Raw genomic sequence first — 21,662 nt, forward strand, 5'->3', positions numbered from 1 at the left:
TTCCACCATAAAAATAAACATAATTAGGCTCTCTAAAAATCCTGGTGGTTTAATTATATTGTTTGTCCCAATGAACTGAAAAAAGAACAAGAACTGCTACACAAGCACAAAGCTGCATGTAAGGGAGGCAGAAAAGAAAAGAAAATGCCTTTATTCTTTTGGCCTCACATTTCGAGACTTCTGCCGTCTCTTGACAGACAATAGCATGGTCAAAACGGGAGATGGTCTTGTAGAACATTTCAAGTGCTCCTCTCCCTCGAGAGGAACTTGAAGACCCGCTAAAATGATGCAAAAATAATTTATAGCCGTTGAATTAATTTTATGATTATAAAAATATGTGTGCTTTTCTTTTCTTTTCTTTTCTTTTTAATCATCAATTGGCTTAGATGCCAGCTAATAATGCATTCACATTCTATGTATAGATTCCTTGATTTTACATTATCATTGTGTCCTTGTGTTTCTAAGATATGAACACTGCCGATGCAGGCTTGGTGATTGCAATTACAACTATTTATCTCAATCGGAGCAACTAAAGTGAATCATTGCATTTCTTCCTTCCTCGGAGACTTTACCTTTTTAGATCATGAAGAAAGTTTGATCTCATGCAGTGATGGCTTTGCTAGTTTAATATGCTTTGTAAGTTGGTAACACGTGATATTATTATTTTTATATAAATATATATTTATTATTAATAAATATTTAATTTATTTTTAATATTCATATAATATTAGATTAATTAATGAATCTAACATAATTTGATTTATGAATTTAGAGTAAAAATAGAGTCCGAGTAAAGAATACATAGAACTAATATATAGGTGCTATCATAAGATATGTACATTGAACTTAACTGCATGAGAATTTCATATGAAGAGATCATTTATGTATATGGAAAAGGCTCACATGACGATTATGTAAGTGACCTTTAGACTTGATATCACTAAGTTATCTTATATAGATAATGTTATGCTTTGATCTCGTTATATGTTATCTTAATCGATATAATGAAGATGCAAACTTGAATATAACATGAATTATATGAAGGTATTTGAATGATCAAGAGATGATGCATCTCCCTAGATGAATTAGGGAAAATGTCCATTTGTTCTTAAATAGTATTGACTGAGAAATCCTTAGTCAATATGGAATGAAATTTGAAAAGAGTTTTAAATCTTATTCAAACGATCAATAACTATTTAATAAAGACCAAACATGATTTAATATAACAGACATACTTCATGCTTTAATGTTAAATCAAAACGTTATTGATGAAAGAATATTAATCAAACTGAGAAACTTATCACTAAAAGGTTAATTCAAACCACTAATAACTTTTTTTATATTTGAGAGATTGTGACACATTACTAGATGATGCACCTTGATCTTCAATATAAATTAATTAATTAATTATTGAATTGATAATAAATTAAATTGTTTAATTTATTTAATTCTATGTAATTAGAATTATAATTTATATTTGGATTAACATATTACAAACTTAATGGGTCACACACATTAAGAACCATTAGTCAGAAATTAAGTTGAGATGATTTAATCAAGTATGATTTGATTAAAATATATTTTAAAAATTAAGAACTAGAATATAATTAATAGATAGATTATATTTCTAGGCATTGAATAATCAATGATGGTATTGATTAAGTTAATTTTTTAAATTGTCCTGAATTAATAAATAGATATTATTCATGGGGAAAATTGATATTTTATCAATTTATAGGGTTTTCCAAATTTTTCTATAAATAGTAAGTTATGCCTCATATTTTTGTGTGGTTGTCTATTAAACAGAAAATCTACGTAAGTCACATAATAAAAAGCTAGCACTCTAGACATAGCAATTCTCTTTCCTAAATAAAAATTTAGAAGATTTCTCACTAGTGGTTCGTGTGGATTACCGTTGGAGACCGGACAATTGAACGGCTTGTGATTTACAACAACCTAGCTTCTAAAGAATTATTCAAAACCAAAAAAGATTAGATCTTTAGGTAATAAATTACTAAACAATTCTAGATCTATTAAATGGAATCTCAGTGACTTTCAAATAATTTTGTTTTATTTTTGTATTACATATATGATATTCAGGAACTCAACAGGCTTCACATCAATAGTTAGAAGTCTTCGCTTTATATTCTTCTTTTAATAAATAAAAAAACTTAATTATAATCAAGACCTTTTAGTGGTAAATTTGTATTCTTCATTGATGAAAGAGGTTTCATTTCTAACACTATAAAATTAAATAATATGGGTTAGTGTATGAGTTAAGATTATTTAGCCATCATGAGGTAGTATTCATGAGCCTATTTACTTGTTATAAGACTAAAGAATTTAGTTTATGTTTTTTTTTAGAAATATAAAAAAGCTACTCAAAGTCAATATTAATCTTAATGTAGCCAATATTAAAAAGAATAGAGGTTACAGGCAATTATATGAAAGTTTAATCCAAATATATTATGTAGATAACTAAACGGATGTTTTTATATACTATTAAGATAGGGTTTAGTCCAAGAGGAGAATTAGTTATAAGTTTATTCTAAACTAACATGGTGATTAAAAGAGATCATAATGTTTTATCCGACTATTGCATCAGGTTTAAATTTTTACAGGAAATTCCCAATGTCTAGTTTTATAAAGAATATCTTTAGCAGCTCATCTGTTAATGGATTTCTCTAAATTAGGCTTGAAATTTCCTATTATGGATTTTAAGTTATTTTCCTATATGTTTTAGGATTTTGATTACATTACTTAGTATAGGTTAGTTTTCCAACTTGTTTAAAGATATTGTAAATCTCCATGAAAGGTAAACTTGATCATATTAATATTTTAAAATAAAATAAGGTTTTTAAGTTTTTATGTTTTAACTATACTTCTATCTTCTTTTTTTTTTGTTTTTATATGCTTGTTGTTGTTGTTTTATTGTGCTTCGTCTACATCATATCTTTTCTTTGAAAATTGTTGGGGAAATTATCAATAAATATAAGAAAAAAAAATAATATACAGTATTAGAAATGCATCATCCACCACAAGATTTAAATCTAAAAAAAAAGCCTTGGAATTAACTATTAAATCTTTGTATTGTATCAAAGCCTCAAGAAGCATAACAACCCAATAAATTAAGCTTTTAAAGCACAAATCATTTGACAATCCCTAAAACACATTATTAGTGAGATGGCCTATCTATCACAAGCTAGATGAACTTGGAATCAACTACTAAATTTCTAATAAATTAAGATTGTAAAATTCAAGCCACTTGACACTTTAAAAATCAGATTGTAAAAAAGATGCATCTTCTACCACAAAATTTAAAATTTTTAGATTAACCTAGAATCAACTATTAAATTCTATAGATATCAACTTAAACTGATCTTACAATTGCACCATGCATCATATGATCAAAAATTAAATGTAATGGGTTTGATTCATCAACTTTATGTCCTTTTCGTTTTGAAATAAACGGTTTTCTTCTTTCTTAAAAACAAATTAGTTGAGAGATTGGAATTTGATTGCACGGAAAAATAATGTAGCTGTCTTTTCCTTTCTTGAATTCACATTCATCCATATCAAGATTTGGTGAAGATCTCCATATTCTTTAATATCTCCCCATACATTCGATTTGAATCAGACACCTCCATGTTTAAACTATCAAGTTTCAATTGCTATATATGTTATCCCCTTGGGATTTATTTCTAAGTTCGTATCCGGAGGAAATGAAAGAGGAGGAGGTTAATTGTAAGAGCACTAACTTAATTTAATTTGACACGTATCTCCTTTTCTTTATTTTTTTATCTAATTAAACATTAATAAATGCATATGCCCACTTAGGTCAAAAGGAAAAGAATGTCTAAATGGACTTTTTCCAGCCATGCCCTGCCCACGAGCTTTCTTGTGACCTGCTTTTTGCTTCTATGTTACAATGATGATGCCTAAGGTTTTTCTTTTCTACTTCTCTCTCTAAGCAATGATGGTATTGCTTGACATGGAACCCTTTTCTCTTTTGCTCGATCAGAATTCATGGGGAGCTTGTATGGTTAGAAGATTCCACCTCTAAAGATCAGTCTAAACATATAAATTTAAACTAGCTGACATTACAAGGAGCAGACCAGCTAAGTTTTGCTGGCATGGATATGATATTGGAAGTGTTTTTATCTTAAAAGCTTCAAGATATCAATTATAGTCCTTGGAGACCATGAAAAAAGCCCCTTTAACTTCCTTCTTTCTACTGAAAAAGCTCCTTTTCTGGCAATTGTTTTTTCTTTTTTTGGTTGCAAGATTTGCTCTTTGATTCAACGGGGTAAAAGGTGTTCATGTCAAACATTTTTATTGAATGTTTCTTTGGTTCAAGACAATGGGTGTTGTTTTTTGAATTCTCTTCATATTATAATATTAATAATTAAATACACGTGTGTCCCATCGGATAGCACAAGAACACCCACTTAACATGGCAATTATAGTGCTTTTTTAGGGTAGAGGATTTACATTGTGGGTTGATATTTGTTGCAGGTCGACATTCACAAAACCATATTTATGGATTGGGAATTTGAATCAGCCGGTCGTCGGAGCAAGGAGTTTTATGTTGGGTTAAGGGATGAATGTCATGAGATTTAAAAAATTCATTAAGCTAAGTGGCTGGCTTGAATTTTAGAGTCTTCACGTCCTAAAAGCTTCCTTGTTGATGTTCATAACATCAACAATCAAATAATTTAAGTAGCTAAAATTATTTTAGAGGTATAGGTATAGTTTAATTAGTCAAGTTATGAATTTATTTTTTTATAGGTAGTTTTAGTCTTATAAATTTTAGAATTATTAAAAATTTATATGTTTATTAACTTTAGGTTCATAAAATTAGTTAAAGTATGCACAAGTTGACCCGAATAACTATGTTAAAAAAAATTCAAGGTAAATCAGTGAAGTAATTAAGAGAGGAGATCATACATTTTTGATGAAGTATGAACTCTCTTTAAGGAATTGTCCATGGACAACTGAGGCCACAAGCAGAAAGTAGGATTCATAATAGTTCAATTAACATGTCTGGATCATCTGTCTGAAATGTGAAATCTACTCCATCATAAAATTCAAAATGTCGTAAAGCAAAGATTTTGTCTCAAACTTTATAATATCCCATAGACAGCATGCCACATAGATTGGAGTGCATGGTCAACAGTCAAATCCAACCTCTCCCCCGATATCTAAAAAGGGCTTCCAAGAGGGCTCTGGCCCAGGTCCTTTTCAACTGATAATGTCTTCCTGAATAACCCGCGCGTGCATTGTTTTGTTTTTGGGTTCAAGCATATAAATATTTTTATTTTTTATTTTTATTTTTTAGGTTTAACCATTAATGAAGTATTATTAAGTGTATGTTTAGAAATGTAGTGAAGATTACATTTTAAAGTATTCTTTTATAAAAATACAATAAAACAATATTTTTTTGGTTTTTTAAAATGTATTTTTAATATAGCAAATCAAAACGATTCAAAAATATTAAAAATAACAAAACAATGGTTTAATCACGATACCAAACAGGCATTAAATCAGGCATAGCCTAGCAGGTTAACCTAATAACTTGCTATCCCATCCCAGGTCAAGTTTTAATAAAATAGCAATATATTACTATATAGTTTATGAGTGATTTAATAGCTTATTTTATATCATTTAGGATTTTATGTAATATATAAAAAAAATTTAACCAATAGATCTCTAATCTAATTTTAGTGGGCTCTTTAGACTTGCAATTGATCACATATTATAATACTCTCCATAGTATTAGTAGTATTGGCCAATTGAATCTATCATGGTAATATATACGACTTCATTGTCCTGCTAACTGCTAATTACTAACGCTAGTCTCCTGACTACTTAATCATTGATTATTGTCTATAGAGTCATATTTATGTTGAAAAGATGATAAATAATTAAATAATTTAATTATGAGTTCCTTAATAATCAAAGTAATTTAAGAGCAAGACTTAGTTGTTAGATAATTGATTAATTTTTTAGTTTTAACAATCTAATAATCAAAGTAATATAGGAGTGATTTAATTAGCTTATTTATGTCATTTAACATTTTATATGGTTTATAAATAATAAAATTACAATTATTCAACAAGTCTTAGACAACTTTTGTCTAGTGAGCTCCTTGCACTTGCAAGAGGTCACAGATTCAAATATTTGAGCTTAAAAAATGCTTCATTACAAGGTGAGGTCAAATTAAGTAGCCCTTTGTCTTTGTAGCAGTAGCCAATTTAATCCATCGTGATAATATGACTCTCCTATCTTACTAACTAATGCTAGTTTCCTGATTGTGTAATCATTGATTGTGAGATGCATGCAACATCTATATTTTTTAGTAATTAATAATTTTCTTTTTAAGAATTCTACCAATATTGATATTTTTTTAATTACTAGCTAGTGGGGTTAAAGTTATTAATATTGATAAATATATTATAATGTTAGTATTGTATTAAAGGTATAAATTCAATCAAATTTTTTTATGGATACTAAAATAAATAAGCCGAACAACGCTCCTAATGGACTAGAAGAAGAAAGAAAAATGCCATTATTCTTCTGTTATTTACAACGTTTTATTGTGTCTACTGAAAATCTTTGTATTCAATGAATGTCTTTGGGTATTTAGCATCATTCTTCAATTTACTCTCGATATTGTTAATCTAATGTATGCTCCATATATATATATACATATACATATAGAGAATAGGTAGAGTGATTATTACATTGTTAACGAAACATGTTAATTCAAAATCTTAAATTATTAGGTGCAATTTTAAATTATAATTTATTATTTTTAATTTATTTATTTAAGTAAAAATCAATTAAATTTAGAACTTATATAGACTCATACTATCTTATATAATTAATTAATTTTAATTAGAATATAAAAGAGATGTGTTGAGATTTAAATTTATAACTCTTTAATCATTAAAATTCTAATATCATATTAAATAATAATAAAAATATAAATATAAAAGAAATGTAGCCGACATGGTACCAAAAAGAAGCTTAGGGTTGAAAATAAAACAAACCACTAGATTAGATAACATAAAGGAGGCGAAATGGAAATCACTTTCACATGGTTTTGTCTTATATCACCGGAAGTGAAGTGGGATTCTGACATTTTCAAGTGGATTTTGACTGAAATCGAAATTAGAATGGATTTTGCTATAGCTGAGAGAGCCTAAACTTGTTCACATGATTCAAGCTAGAACGCAACATTTTGGAATCAATGGTGGACACGTACTCTATTAAGAAAATGAGTGGTCTAGGGAGAAGGCTACAGCTTGAAAAACCTCTCTCAAGTCTCAACATCATCTGCCATAAAGCTTGATTGGGACTTAGCGATGGTGTGGAGAAGCTTGTTTTATTAGAGACTTAACTGAATATGTTGAGAAGAAAGCTGATAAATAAGTGCATGTGACATGATGTCAAATGTCATTCTTGAGTAAGCTAAGACTAGAAGGGCTAGGGGTTTTCTGCACTCATCATATACAGGAAAAATGATGTGTTTTTTATTCTATTTGTTCTTACAATAAAGGATATTATTGAGCTCATTTATATGTGAATTGAGACTAGTTTTCCTCCTTGGATAATCTTAAGAATGCATCTCTAATATTAGTCAAATACGTCTAGGAAAATTTAAATCCGAAAAATCAAGAAACGTTTTTTTTTTTTTAACTATTAGGTCAAGAAAAAAGCTAACATGGAAATTATCGTTAGACCATGAAAAAAAAAATGATTAACATACAAGTCTAGAGATTTGAAAAGATGTCGAACATTCGATCATCATATTAATGGAGTGGGATATTCTAGCAAAACCCCTAGAAATTCCATGCCATCAATTGTGTTCCAAGAGTATAAATTATGGATTGGGTGCATATGACCCTTGCTGTCCTCCAAATGCACTACAAGGTGAGCCTCCCACCTAAAAGAAAAAATAAAAGGTCAATTTGGACAGAGGGAAGGATCCATTTAATATGTTGGGATAGGACTTGGTACTTAATTATTTAACTTATTAATTGCACATGTTATGAAGCACTATTTATATGCTCTTGATTGAAAATACTTGTCGCTTACGGTATATTATCTTCTTCAATAACTTTATTAAATAAGAAATTGATATTGAAATGACATATCTATGCTTCAAAGCAAGCACTTTTGTCTTTTATTCTAGTGAGAGTGTTGTTGGCATATGTGAGAATATTGGTCTTTATCATGAGGATTTGTCTATCTGCATGTGAAATATAATCATGTTTCTTGCTGTAATTTCAAACTCTCTCTCTCTCTCTATTTCTTTTCAGCCTCTCAAAATCAATTCCAGGGTTCATGTGACCAAGTTCAATGCTTGCAATTGGGAGCACGGATTTTTATACATAGGCACAGGGAAGGGACAACATTGACCTCTATGTCAAGGGTTTTCTACTGTTGTGATTACTTTTGAAACATAGCTCTTTTCATGTTTTGCTTGCTGGAAACAATGCTTGTAGCAAAAGATCCTTCGTGTATTAAAATCAAGTCCTTTCTTAATGAAGTCTTAAACAGGTGGTCTACAGTAGAGATTGTGTGTCCATGAGAAAATTCTTCTCGCAGCCTTTCATAGGACCTGACCTTGAATGATATCATGGGGAGCAAGCCACTTGCCAAAGGGTTAAGCATTTTCAGAAGCAGTACCTGATCAACTTCTATTAATATTAGAATTGGGCTGGTAGATTGGTTATCTATCTGAGTAGTGAATGCTCATGGTTATGAAAAAAGGCTTGCAGATTGACAAGACTCATGGTCCCTTCACATTTTATATTGATCTTCGACCAGACAGGGACACAAGGAACAAGACATCATCTTGTGCGACTGTATTATTGGCATCATTATCACTAATGACATATCGGGTCCCAACTTCTAGCAGGTAAAGGATTTGAGGTGGGGCGCTTGAGAAAAGAAAAGCAAAAGATTCAATCAAGATTGGTGGCTAAATGGAAAAATGAGGAGCACCCAACGGAGCTGATAGCAACCATGTCCAAGCAGACAAGAGAAATGAAACAAAGCTTGACAAGGGGCAAAAGGAGGGTAAAGAAAAAGGAAATTCTGTAATGGTAGTCCACATTTGAACCAAGCAGTGTCTCTCATAGAAAGACGCTCCCAAAGGTTTTTAGGCAAATGAGCATTTAAGCAGTGATGTGACTTTCTTTAACACTTAGAAGTGCAGACAGGAAGCCATGTTTGGAGGGAGAGATAAGCTTAGACATTCATAAATAAAGTATAAAGCAGAGTACAAAGAGAATTGCAACAGAAAAATGGGGCCATAGAAAGATAAGGGCGGCAAAAAACGGGGCCCCAAATGCCATTGTTGTATCGTGATCATTACAGTATCAAGGCACTGCAAAGCATCTGAACCAATTTTAGAAAGACAGTGTAAGGAGTGGTCTAATTTGTTTTGTTTCTGGAGTTACGTTCTGGCCAAAGTGTCACACAAAAGACCAGTTGATGAACATGAAGCAAATGCAGTGAGCGCTCTCTTCTTCATTCAATACCTTCCATGCCACAGCTCTTTCATAGGAGACGGGCCTTCCCATACTTGACAGGCAGATACCACCTTGAAGGCACATAAAACCCTGCCAAAAATAATTTGCAGTAAATTAACCACCATTACTTTGATAAAATGAAGGAAAGCTAACGGTTACTTTTCTTTTAGCTAATCAACCTGGCAAGAACACGATTATTAGCTGATAGGTTGTATTACCAACTTTGCAAGCACATAAGATGAACTCTAAATTAAAAGAGACTTTCAATGGCAGCCAGTGGGAGGATTTGGTTAAATTCGACATTTTTAGTTTGTGCAAGGCTAAGGTAAGCCCATCAAGAGGTAGGGTTACATTCAAGGGATCAAAGTGAATGTGCATGTTAAATCAGCCAAAACTTTACCATGTGATACATGGAATTATGACAATATGTGCTGCTCCAAAAAGACAATTCATTTTCTTACTTCGCTTTAAAGGCAGTGTGTGTTACATTTTCAAGGGTAAATGTATTAGTTCTTTAATATCATCGATTGCATAAGTTCATAAAGGTTGAGGAAAATGGTTTTCAATTGTTTCCGTGACATTTACATTTGGTCACACAAGTTACTCATCACCAAGGTCCATCAAATATTCTTACTGGTACCACTGACATGGAGATTCTGAGAACATATGAAGGTTTGAAGCTAAGGAAATGCTAGGGCACCTAAGATAGAGGCTTTTTGTAGCCCCAGTTCCTGTTTAGACGATCCTTTATCATTTTATGTTATTTTTTCATAAAAAATTTCCACATGTGCATTCTAATAGTTATCATACCTGCTGCATTATTTGTGGGAACTCTGAGTACAATGTTTTCCTTCCATTATCATCAAATATCTTTTCCAAAGTGATGTCTTGAAGTGCAACCAAAGTTGTCTCAAGCATGTCAAGTCCTGCTTGATTTGCAAATGTAAAAACCGGCAGAGTCTGCAAAGAGCAATAAATAGGTTACGATATTTAAAATAACGCACATCTATGTTCAGTAATGCAGAAAGGAACAAGGAAAAAGTTCCTTGGTTAGCAAATACATCAATTATTGATTCAGATGGAGACACTAAAGTTCAAATCTGCACCCAAACACATATGCAATAAATAGGCTGACGAGAAGTGAAAATTTTAGAAGTTAGTTCATAGAATGGGGCAGTAAAGCATCTCTTCATTTTTAAGACAATAAAAGATGGTTTATGGGTAGAACTATGCATATTGTTTCAATGACGTTCTCTTGTCAGACTATGATGCAACATCAATGAAATATCAGTGTCCAACTATTAGAGAATATCTTCAAATAGCCTGTGATGCAGATAATTAAAATTCATTTATGGTAATAAAATACCTTCAAAGAGCAGCACATAAGTGCATCTGAGTGATGCCAGAGTGTTTTAAGAATAGATTCACTTCCTTCATTTTTAAGCAGTTCCACACCTAGATAGCACCTGCAAAGAAGATCAGATAGTTTTAGGCTAAATCATTAGAAAGGAAAACAGATCAAGTAAATGTATCAAAGTTTTTAGGACAAGTAGACATGGATCCATGATAAAAAGATTAAAGAGTCACACCTGTAGCTTTCGCAGATCCAACGAGCTAGTGTGTGCGCTTCAGGGGTACCGGGTGGTGGCCGAAAACCAGCATGAGAACCAAAATGAGAAGGAGAGAGTGCTAATGCTACCCGCTGAACAGAAGCTATAATACTACGAACATACTGCCGAGCCATGGATGCCACATTTTCTTGAAGGTGCATCTCAAATGCAAATTGGAATGCTATTGTCATCACTGACTTTGTGCACCCGCTACGGCCTGAAAGATCACCTGATGCTCTATTTCCAGCAGGCCCAACCTCAAGAGCAGATGCGAGGTCAAGTGTGCGGTTTGGACTGGAGGCATCCTGCATCACATTAATGGGAAAAAAGTAAGTGTAAGAGCTAACATCAAGCAACATTTTTTAATATATTAACAAGAATTCTCATAACCTAACAGAAAGCATGACATCATTTTCACTTGTATTATATGAATACTCACCATCCCAGAATCAAGAGGAATGATACGGAAACCAGAGGGAATAATAGGAGCATCATCAGAAAAGGAGGCATCAATTGGGGCAAAGATGAGTTCAGCACAGGTGCCAACAGCATTCTCGTCTACTCCACTACAGAGCTGAAGAAATAGAGTAACCAGGAACATTAGAATCAGAAAGGAATTTAAGTGCTAATTGTTGGGGAAAAAAACAAATGGTAATTGAACCATTCCAATAGTCGACGCGGTAACTAGTTGACAAAGATAGTACTTAAGAAAAGTAATATTAGTTAAATAAAAACAATGCGAAATATCTGTGGTCCATGATGAACGTAATTAATCAACATGGAAGTGATACTTACTTGTAACAGGAAAACATCACCGGGCATGAGCATGTCCTCCCGATAGCCCATATTTTCAAGTTTAATGACCTCCATAAACTGCAATGGACAAACAGTATTCTTCAATTATGTCATGGTATTAAAAGACAGCTAATTGCAAAGATTTTTGTCAGAGGATGGAAGCCAAACAAGAGAAAATTGAAACCAAATAATCCAACACTGAAGTACTTGCCTCTTCATGCTCAATTGTGTGAGCCAAGGGGAGGATAACTTGACCCCCAAAATTTCCAGCCCGAGACATTGGCAAGCTACAAGGACCAGCTTTAACAGCAGCGGCTGCATAAGCATCAATACCACTGTCTGCCCATTCTGATCGATGTTCACGCAAGAATCTGAGAAGTATTGCTGGAGGTACATTCTACACGAAAATGGAAGAAAATCACTTCCTTGAATTGCTAGTAATTTTCTTCTAAGAACGTTCTGATATAAAGTTATAAAATTATGGACCATAAAGGAAGTTTTAGCTCACAAAGTAGCAACTCCTTGGAATTACATACTGATGCTTTATACATCTAGCAGTCTAATATGTATATTAGTATAACATTGACCACAAGTACAAAACTTACCTGTAATAACATGGATGCTTTCGCACAAAGCACTGCATTGCTCATGGATGGAAATCCATTGGCATAAGAAAAATTTACACCCATCATTTTGGCAGGAGATGAGTTTACAAGAACTGTTACATCATCAATGCCATCACTTTCCAACATAGACCATCCCTCATCAGCAAATCCATTAACAGCTTCATTGAAGCCCCTGTAAAATAGGATCTGTTAGATACCTCGAGCATCAATGGCGCTAATGAGAAGCTTTGTCCAAAGAATAAGAGCTACATACTTGCTCAGTCTCTGACTTAATGCACGCAAAGCTGCAGGTCTTCTTCCCCAACCAGTGACATTTGGCTGAGAAACTTCTTGAGAAACCTGCCTCAAATGGCGTAAAGCCTGCATAAAATGCCATGGTTATATCAGAGCTCGAGAAATTTATTATCTCCCTTCCATTCCTTCCTCAATCTTATTCATTAATACTTGGCTAAAGGTACAGCTGATATCCATCAAAATTACACTATCCGTCTGCGCATAGAAACCATCAAGCTAGAATCATAGCAAAATATGTTTCTCATTGAGAAGTGCGATATAAGAACATATCTGACAAGATCCTGGATACAAAACAGTCTTACCGCCATTGTTGTCTTCTGAGCAAGCAACGTTGATGACTCATAAAGCGGGCGCAACACTTCAGGTACACTCCAAGGCTGCATGAAAGAAATGGTTTAATTCAAACAGCAAGGGAACGAATACACTCATAAATAATACATAGTGACAAGATTTACATACCTCTAAATCCATATGATCAACTACATGAATAATTGATCCACCTCCTTCACAAGGTCTAATAAGATACCCGCTAGGCAGCATTTCTGCTCTCACAAAATGCTGTGTAGGTGGCATGCTTGGACCATTTTGGGTGTTGTTAAGAGATCTCTCACAGACCTAATAAGCAGGACAATCAAAATTTGCACCATATTTGAGAGAGAGAGAGAGAGAGAGGGAGGGACAGACAGACAGACTTGAATAAGAAAAATTTTACACAGTGCCACATACCACAAGACTACCATCCTCCAAAACAGATGTGTAGCGCAGTAACCAGAAGTCACGAGCTGGTGCCAAAGTTGTAGGCGCATAGAGCTGAACCAAAACAAAGCTCATAATTGAGAAGATACAATAAAAGTAATAAGCCAGAAATAACTGGAGTGAAACAATGATTTCTTACCTGCATATAAAGCAATTCAATAGTTCCACCACTTCCGGTGGACAATGCATTGACAACATCCACAGCTCGGCAATCACGAAACCATGATGGCCGATCTTTAAGGATTTCAGCAACCTGCACAAGACAGGACTCATCAACTCTTCACTAAATCACAACCAAGAATTGTGTGCTTTTTATACCAAGCAGAGGAAGGACATACTCTCGTAGGTTCTAGACCCACAAGGCCGCATGCACGTGCTGCCACACCAGTGCATCCATGAGAAATAGCAACGATTCCAATGGAATCCGGACCAGGCTGTTCAGATACAAAGAAAAAAAAAACAAGAAGAAATTATCAGTGCATTTGTACTAGCACATTTAAAATAAATGTTATGGAAAAGTCCTGCTGTTTTCAGAACTAGGCAACAGGATAGCTTGGGACTAGAAATATCAAGATGGAGAAGAATCTCATGAGCCAAGAGACAAACTCATACTGTCTTGATAATGCTTCAAAACAAAGGAAAGTTGATTCCTGCCTTGTTGCTTTATCAATTTACCTTATCAACGTACTATAAATGTAATTATTATTTTAACATGAAGGCGTGAAATATTTTATGCAGCCAATTGTCAGATTGCTTCGAAAACTCATCGATTTCCTAACTTAGATTATAAATGAGAATACAATAAAGCAAACAACAATCTCTTACTTTCTTCGAGAGAAGAGAAGCATGTTAACGGGAAAAGGGGGGACACGTCGGCATGTAAGAAAATTGGATAGCGGTGTCCCAGGTATTTGTGAGATCGATGTGATTGAGATGTTGCTTAGAAGTTTAGCAAGATTATAGCACTATTAATTTATCCAAATAACGACAAAGATCAAAGGATAGGATTAACAAAGTAAATAATGATGTCGAAGTGAGTAGTAACCTTCATCCCAGGCATTTGGACCCACTCCACAGCAGTTCCAGTGGCCTTCGAGAGAAACTGTGCTAAAGTCTCCTCTGCAATGGACAAAAGTCTAGAAAACATACAAACACAACCTCTTGAGCCATATAGTAGAATACAACAAAGGAACTGTAGAAAACGAGGGCAGAAAACAACCCAACATGAACAATCTGCAAATATTCCACTAACCCTGCAGGGCTGGCATCCCTTGGTGGATGCTGAGGAGTCAAATGATGCTGACCACTGGTCACCACTGATTCACAACTTGTGTCTGTGGTGGCAAGGTTTGTAGCCTGCAAAACAACAAATTAACTCAAAAACCACCCAAAAGAAATCAACACGAAATTTGTTTCTTACGAAAAAATTAGCATACAACTAATTACCTCAAAAACTCAATGTAATCTACTTTAATTGGCCAACAATCAAAATTTAAGGGAATGAAAAGAAATTGTAAAATAATTGTTGGCCTAACAGCAATAAATTTAACATGAACAAGCAATTCCGTAGCCTGACAAGAGTCATATTGGTTATGAATTTCATTTTTATCCAAATTTCCCTCATAATATAAGCAAGTCAAGATATGAAAAGGAAGAGATCTTTACATTTTGTGTCTGTTGGCGGAAGTAACTATTCTCATATACCAGCTGTGACACCTGCTTTTGCAGCCTATCATTCTCCTCCATTAACAGCTTATTCATTGCTGTTAATTTCCTATTCACAGCTTGAAGCCGCGATGCCTCTTTTCTCTGCTTCTCTCTACATCTGTACAAATTAAACACAACAAACACAGTCACACAATCACTCAAGCCCAAAACTTCCAAAATTCTTCAAACTAACCCACAAAAAAAACACAAGTTTTATAGAATTGCAAACCAAAAAATAAGCTAAATCTTGAGCTTTAAAGATCTAAACTTTGGTGTCCTTTCTTAAAAAAAAAAAAAAAAAGGTAGAATTATATCATCCGTGACTAAAAGGTTTGTGTCTTAAATACCTTCGATTTTGGAACCAAACTTTGATTTGTTTAGGCTCGATGTGAGATAGAATAGGGCATTCCCTAATCAACTGTTGGCGACGCATAGAGCTTGGCTTAGGACATTCATGGTAAAGCCTTTCTAGTGCTTCCACTTGTTCTGGTGTGTACCTTACGTACTTTCCATTGTCCATTGTTATCTTCGTGCTCCCATCCTTACACGTCGAGCTTACAGCCATCATCCCTTCTACAAAAATATATAAATAGATAGATAAATTCACTAATTCAAGAAATCAAGAAAGAAAAAAGTAAGAAAAGAAATATTCCCCAAGCTTCCTCTCATAGATATATACATGTGGTGGTTACTGAACGAAAGAATTACCGTTTGTCGAAACCCTGGCGTAGATCGGATAAGAGATGTTGGCTTAAAGGCCGAAAACTAGGAGGAGCTTAAGGTTCATGTTTCAAAACAAACAAGAACAGGAACAGGAACAAGAACAAGACAGCTTTGAGTTCTTGAAAGCAGAGCGTTAAGTATGTAATAAGAAGGATTTATCTGTCTCCTTGAAAATGAACAAGTCTCTTCCTCTCCTCTCTCTCGTTTTTCTTTCTTGGCGTGTATGGTGGAGAAAGAAAGTATTTTAGAGTGCTAAGTGAAAGGTCTAGAAGATGAGAAGATGGAGAGTTAAAAGAGAGAAGTGTTTTGGTTTTTTGTAATGTTTTAGTAAAAGTGAAAAGGGAGAGGGAATGGGGCGAGGAATATTGGGATTGAGGAAGAGAGGGTGGGGGTGAAGGGCGATAAAGGTAAATAGAAAAAAAAGAAAAAAAAACCCTAAATACCAGACAGAATATCAGAGCATGTTTTTTGGTTTTTGGTTTTGTTTTCACATACATGTATTAGCATATCCTGTCATCATGTCACATCATATCAATTTTATCCCTCCCTCTCGCTGATTCTTTTATATTTTTCTATGATTTAAGCTGGTGTTCATGGAGCTCTGTTGCTGTTCATGGTTTTGGTGTTTGGTGCAGCAGCTCGTTCGCTGTTGCTTTTGGTGCTGCTTTGCTGTGCTTTGCTTTGCTTTTGTTTTCCACTCTCTTTCCACTTTAACCCCCCAAATGCCTGCTCACCTCCTCCCTCCCTCCCTCTCTCTCTCTCTCTCTCTCTCTCTCTCTCCGGAGGTGGAGGTGGAGCCTTGGAGGTGTGGGAAAGGAATCTATACGCTTGCTAGTAGCGCGTGTGGTTTACAGAGTACTTGATCATCTTGGTGGATGAAAATAGCTTTGTTTCTGTCTTTTAATTTCCACTCCTTACTTTTCTTTTTAGGAACTTGATCCAATCTTAAGAAGAAATTCCTATTATATAAATGTAAAAGATTAAATGGCTAGTTATAAGGTAGTGTTGTTGGCAATGACAATGGATGCATGGTAGTCCTGTGGTCATTCTTCCGGTATTTATATGGGTAATTAACAAAAAGATGTAATTAGAAATATAATTTTCGCAGGGGTGTCTTAGTCCTTTTATATATTAATTGTTACTGTATTTTAATTCTGAACATTTAATTTTTACAAGTATTAGAGTGGGGGGAAAGAGTTTTTGAATAATGAGTGAAGTAAACATTGCATTATTATATAATTAGGAATATGATTTTCTTTAAACTAGCGAGCTAACTACTTTTTTGTTGGAAATGTAATTTATTACTTTTAACTAGTCAGTATAATGGAGAAGTAATTTAAACTTGGGATTTGACCCAAAAAAAAAAATGTTGATTTTAGATATTGTTAATCTTTTTACTAAATTATTGACTCGTATTATGCTGCGAGTCGGATCAGATTTTTCCTGAACATAAAAATAATATTGAGATATTGCTAATGTTTTTTTTCTAATGTAAAAAAAAAATTTTTAATCATATGAGAATTGACTCGATATAACCCGGTTGACTTTGCAGATCTAAAGCAACCTTACAACCTGTAAAAACATAGTTTTAACTAAAAAGATTCAAGATAACATCTTTTTTAATATTAAAATAACATCATATTAGATTGACAAGAAGCCAATTTGGGTTAACATGTCAAATCCACAACCCGGATTATGAGACTATGATAGCTCAATAGAAAGCAAAACAAAATAAATTATAAATTTTAATTCTCAATCTACACAATGTTCCCCATGAAAAGAAAATTGAAACAAATTATAAATTTCAATTCTCAATCAACTCAACGTAGAAAGAAAAAAAATAAAAAGAAAATCAATTAAAAAAATAACATAAAAAATAACTCGAGTCAATCCGTCAAACTTACAACTCGAGTCATTATACCGAGATAACCTCGTAGAAAAAAATAAAAAATAATAACATGATTTAACCTAAATTAACTTATCAAATCCACAACTTTAATCATGAGTCTAAGATAATTCTATAAAAAGCAAGTCAAAACAAATTACAAAACTCAATTCTCAATCGCCCTTGTCGAATTCAATGTTTAATGATGAAATTTGTAAAATAATTAATAAAAAAATGACAAAAAACAAGCCAAGTCGATTTAAGTTAATCCGTTAAGCACTATTATTGGGTCATGAGACCAAGATAACCTAATAAAAAAAATCAAAATAAATCATGAAGCCTAATTCCAAATAAAACACAATATTGAATGATGAAATTAAAAGAAAAAAAGTCAAATATAAAAGAGAAGGAAAATAAAACTGAATCAATTAAGTTAATCAATCAAACTCGCGACCTGAATTATGAGATGAAGATAATCTAATAAAAATCAAAGTTAATGTTGAATGACTCATGAGCTTGATCATGAGATTGAGATAATCTCTTAAAAGAGAATAAAAAATGACTTGATTTAACCAGGGTTAAATATATCAAAACCCATTATTTTAATCGTGAGACCAAGACATCCTCATAGAAAGCAATTCAAAATAGATTATGAAACTCAATTTTTAATTGACCTAGTGTTAAATGATGACATTGAAAAAAAAATTAATTAAAAAAAAGAACACAAAAAACTCAAGTTAACTTGGGCCAACCCATTAAGCACTATTCATTAGTCACGAGATTGAAATAACATAATAGAAAGTAAACAAAATAAATCATGAAAGTTTAATTTTTAATCAACTCAATATTAAATGATGAAATTAAAAAAAAATTAAATCAACTGGATTAACTCATCAAACTCACGATCCATATTATGAAAATTTAATAACTTAATAAAAAAACAAATCTAATATTAAAAGATAAATTTTTTTTTAAAAAAAAAGAATCAAATCACTATTTCAATAAATAATGTTTTGTGATGAGAAGTATAGTAAAACTCCCCTATCTTTTGGTTATAGTTAGTACAAAATTTAAATATATTCTTAAACAATTATAAAATGTCCCCTTCACAATAATTGAAAATAAGAGGTTTTTAAAAAAAAATTAAAGGGAATTTCATCAACATGCACTTCTTGGTAAAAAAAAATTTCTCCCAGTCGTTAGAAAATTACCATTTAATAATAATAGTGAATATATTAATTAATTCTTAAAACATTTTTATTGCTTTAAATGGGCAGTCTAGTAAATTATTATTATTATTATTATTGCACCAATAAATTTTAAAATACATACCCACAGGTATCTTGCACAAATTTAACATCGATCCTGGCTCTGCCATTGGATCTGACTTCTTACAAAGTGGATATATACCTCTCTTTTTTTTCTTTAAGACGGGCAAGATACTATTTTTTTTCCTTTTCCTATCATGAAGACACACATAATATAACATTCACGAATTCAGTAATTGCATGTATTTCAGAGCACATAAATATATAATAACAAGTAAAAACCATTGAGCATTGAATGAAATTATAAAAATAGCTTATGTTTTCAACATTTATTTTTTCCAGATGAAGAAAAAACTTTATGTTTAATTAACAAATTGATTAGATATATAGATACATAATAAGTGATTTCTTCAGCGATAATTATCGTTAAAATTAAAAAATATTATCTTTCTTAACCCATGAATAAAAGAAAATAAAAAACTATTTTTCCAAACTGATTAGGAAGTACATCCATAATTCTCTTGACAAGAGCATGAATAATGAATTAATTTGCTGGGCCATGCCACCCTCCCAATAGTAAATTAATGAGATATCATTCACGTTAAATCACCTCATTTAAACCTAATTTCACCGCAGAGAGTTTTTCCTTCTTAGAAACTAGTAAAATAATATCTAGAATTAATTCGAAAAATGAAATTTAGGGTTACAGAGATGGGTTCGAAATCTTGAAGAATAAAGAGGATAGCTAGCTAGGCTCCGTGGACAAAATAATGAGGGTTATTCCATGCTTCCTTGACATTTCTAGTGCCATCCACCACCACCTTTCCTCTCTCATCATCATCATCAATTCTCTCTTGTATGCATTTATCCAAACAGCATGTCCGCATGGCACCCAAGCTGCCTCGACTTTCTTTCGCATTTATTTCAATTATAGAGACATCCCCATTATATTTTTCAAAGAACAACACAGAGATTCAACTTATGTATTAGTTTAGATTAAATTTCTCTCAGAATGATATTGGAAACACACTTCCACCATCGATCTAGCTATCTATCTATCTAGACTATTTAAGAGATCAATTAGTTCAGGCTCATCGATCGATTCATTAATTACATATTGGATATTGTACTAATTGTACGAGAATTACATGTGACTATTGTTTCCAAGCAAATAAATTTCAGAATTCAAAGGATGTGAAGAATACAATAGGAAGAGGGCGGTATACATGAACCGTACGTCTGAAAGTAGAATAACAACAGTGCATGGTGCAGAAGTATTTGCTGTCAAGAAGAAGAAAACCCTTTAAAAGGTGGAAGAGGGCTGCATGAGATGTTAGAATTTTGGGTTAAATATTTGACTTTTGATTTATTTCCAAGTCTTGAAGGATAGACAGTCAGCAAAAGATAACAGCGTGACTAGAACTTGATGAATAATCCAATCTCTCAAGTCCTCCATTTCTGTGTATCTGGTCCATAGTATTGATTATCGATCGAGATGTCTCAATTTCACTTCAAACTATTCCGGTCTAAATGACCTAAACATGATTGGTTAAGTTGACCGTTTTTCTTGCTACTAGTTAATCCAATTTTCAGACACGACAACAGATCCTCCTGTACATCGTGGGATCTAGAAAAATAGTATAACCCAGTTACTAGGTTAACAGTTGATTTCTTATTTTTATTGTCCAACAAGTTGTGGGATTTTTGAGCTATAAGTTTACAGGGTAAATAGCAAGTAAAGTTAAATTCTATAGCCGGACGTTTAGCTAGCGAAGACATAGAAGATAGGATTTTACAAGTAATATCGATCTCCGAGGTAAAAGTCGGCAATGACTGGACTAGCTAATCATAACGCATCTTGCCTTCCTGGTAAAGGAAAACACCTTTCTCTCTTTTGCGATCCCTTTTTTCAAATCTGGACAAGTCAATACTATTTACCATGATACAAGCAAGTCAATCCAAGGTCGTCCCTTCCAATCCCACTACAACACCAGCCTCAAATTTGGCAAAACTTGAAAAAAACGAAAATCAAACTTTATCTACAAAGCAAATTGATTGGTTTAAAACCTAGCAATGGCAGACCAAGAGTAGTGGGGTTATTTTTCATCCTTCAATGTTCCGCATCCAAAGATGGACTCTAAAATAACTTCTTTCCCTTTCAAAGTAAAAGACTAGGCATACGCGTGTTTACCATCACATTAAATTAACCATTAATCTTCTATATTTTTTTCTTATTTTGCGTCGACGTCGGCAAATTTTAGATCATGAATTAAATAAACGGACTCAGATTGATCTGGATTGAATGAATTTTCTTTTAAAAAATCAAAACAATCTATTTTTAAGAAAAAAAAATTAAAAATATCAACAAGATTAACCTTAATGTTTTTTATAAGCTTCGTCGAAGCTTCAAACCACCAGAACCCTGAGTCAACTAGTAGGGTTAGATCTAATTTTAA

The 21,662-nt window shown here is 32.9% G+C and overlaps 1 protein-coding gene across 1 annotated transcript; it reads right to left on the minus strand.

Moving 5' to 3' along the window:
• Positions 1-9,239: 9,239 nt before the first annotated feature.
• Positions 9,240-16,601, minus strand: LOC118030676 (homeobox-leucine zipper protein ATHB-8). Its single transcript, XM_035034879.2, has 19 exons — positions 16,039-16,601; positions 15,678-15,903; positions 15,289-15,448; positions 14,876-14,979; positions 14,669-14,759; positions 13,962-14,057; positions 13,763-13,876; positions 13,594-13,677; positions 13,327-13,482; positions 13,170-13,244; positions 12,827-12,933; positions 12,553-12,745; positions 12,159-12,344; positions 11,948-12,025; positions 11,592-11,726; positions 11,132-11,457; positions 10,909-11,008; positions 10,353-10,502; positions 9,240-9,632 (listed from the first exon to the last, which is right to left on the minus strand). Exons 2-19 carry the CDS (start codon positions 15,896-15,898, stop codon positions 9,486-9,488), a joined length of 2,523 nt encoding a protein of 840 aa, XP_034890770.1. The 5' UTR covers positions 15,899-15,903; positions 16,039-16,601; the 3' UTR covers positions 9,240-9,485.
• Between the last annotated feature and the right edge of the window lie 5,061 nt (positions 16,602-21,662).

This window comes from Populus alba, chromosome 6 (genome assembly GCF_005239225.2).
Source record: "Populus alba chromosome 6, ASM523922v2, whole genome shotgun sequence".
NCBI lineage: Eukaryota > Viridiplantae > Streptophyta > Magnoliopsida > Malpighiales > Salicaceae > Populus > Populus alba.

Excerpts from the sequence above, each read along its gene's own strand:
- LOC118030676 (XM_035034879.2), bottom strand. The coding sequence starts at position 15,898 with ATGATGGCTGTAAGCTCGACGTGTAAGGATGGGAGCACGAAGATAACA. Across the intron at positions 14,058-14,668 it reads TCCAAATGCCTGGGATGAAG|CCTGGTCCGGATTCCATTGG; the intron begins GTTACTACTCAC and ends GTATCTGAACAG. Across the intron at positions 13,483-13,593 it reads TGGAGGATGGTAGTCTTGTG|GTCTGTGAGAGATCTCTTAA; the intron begins GTATGTGGCACT and ends CCTGCTTATTAG.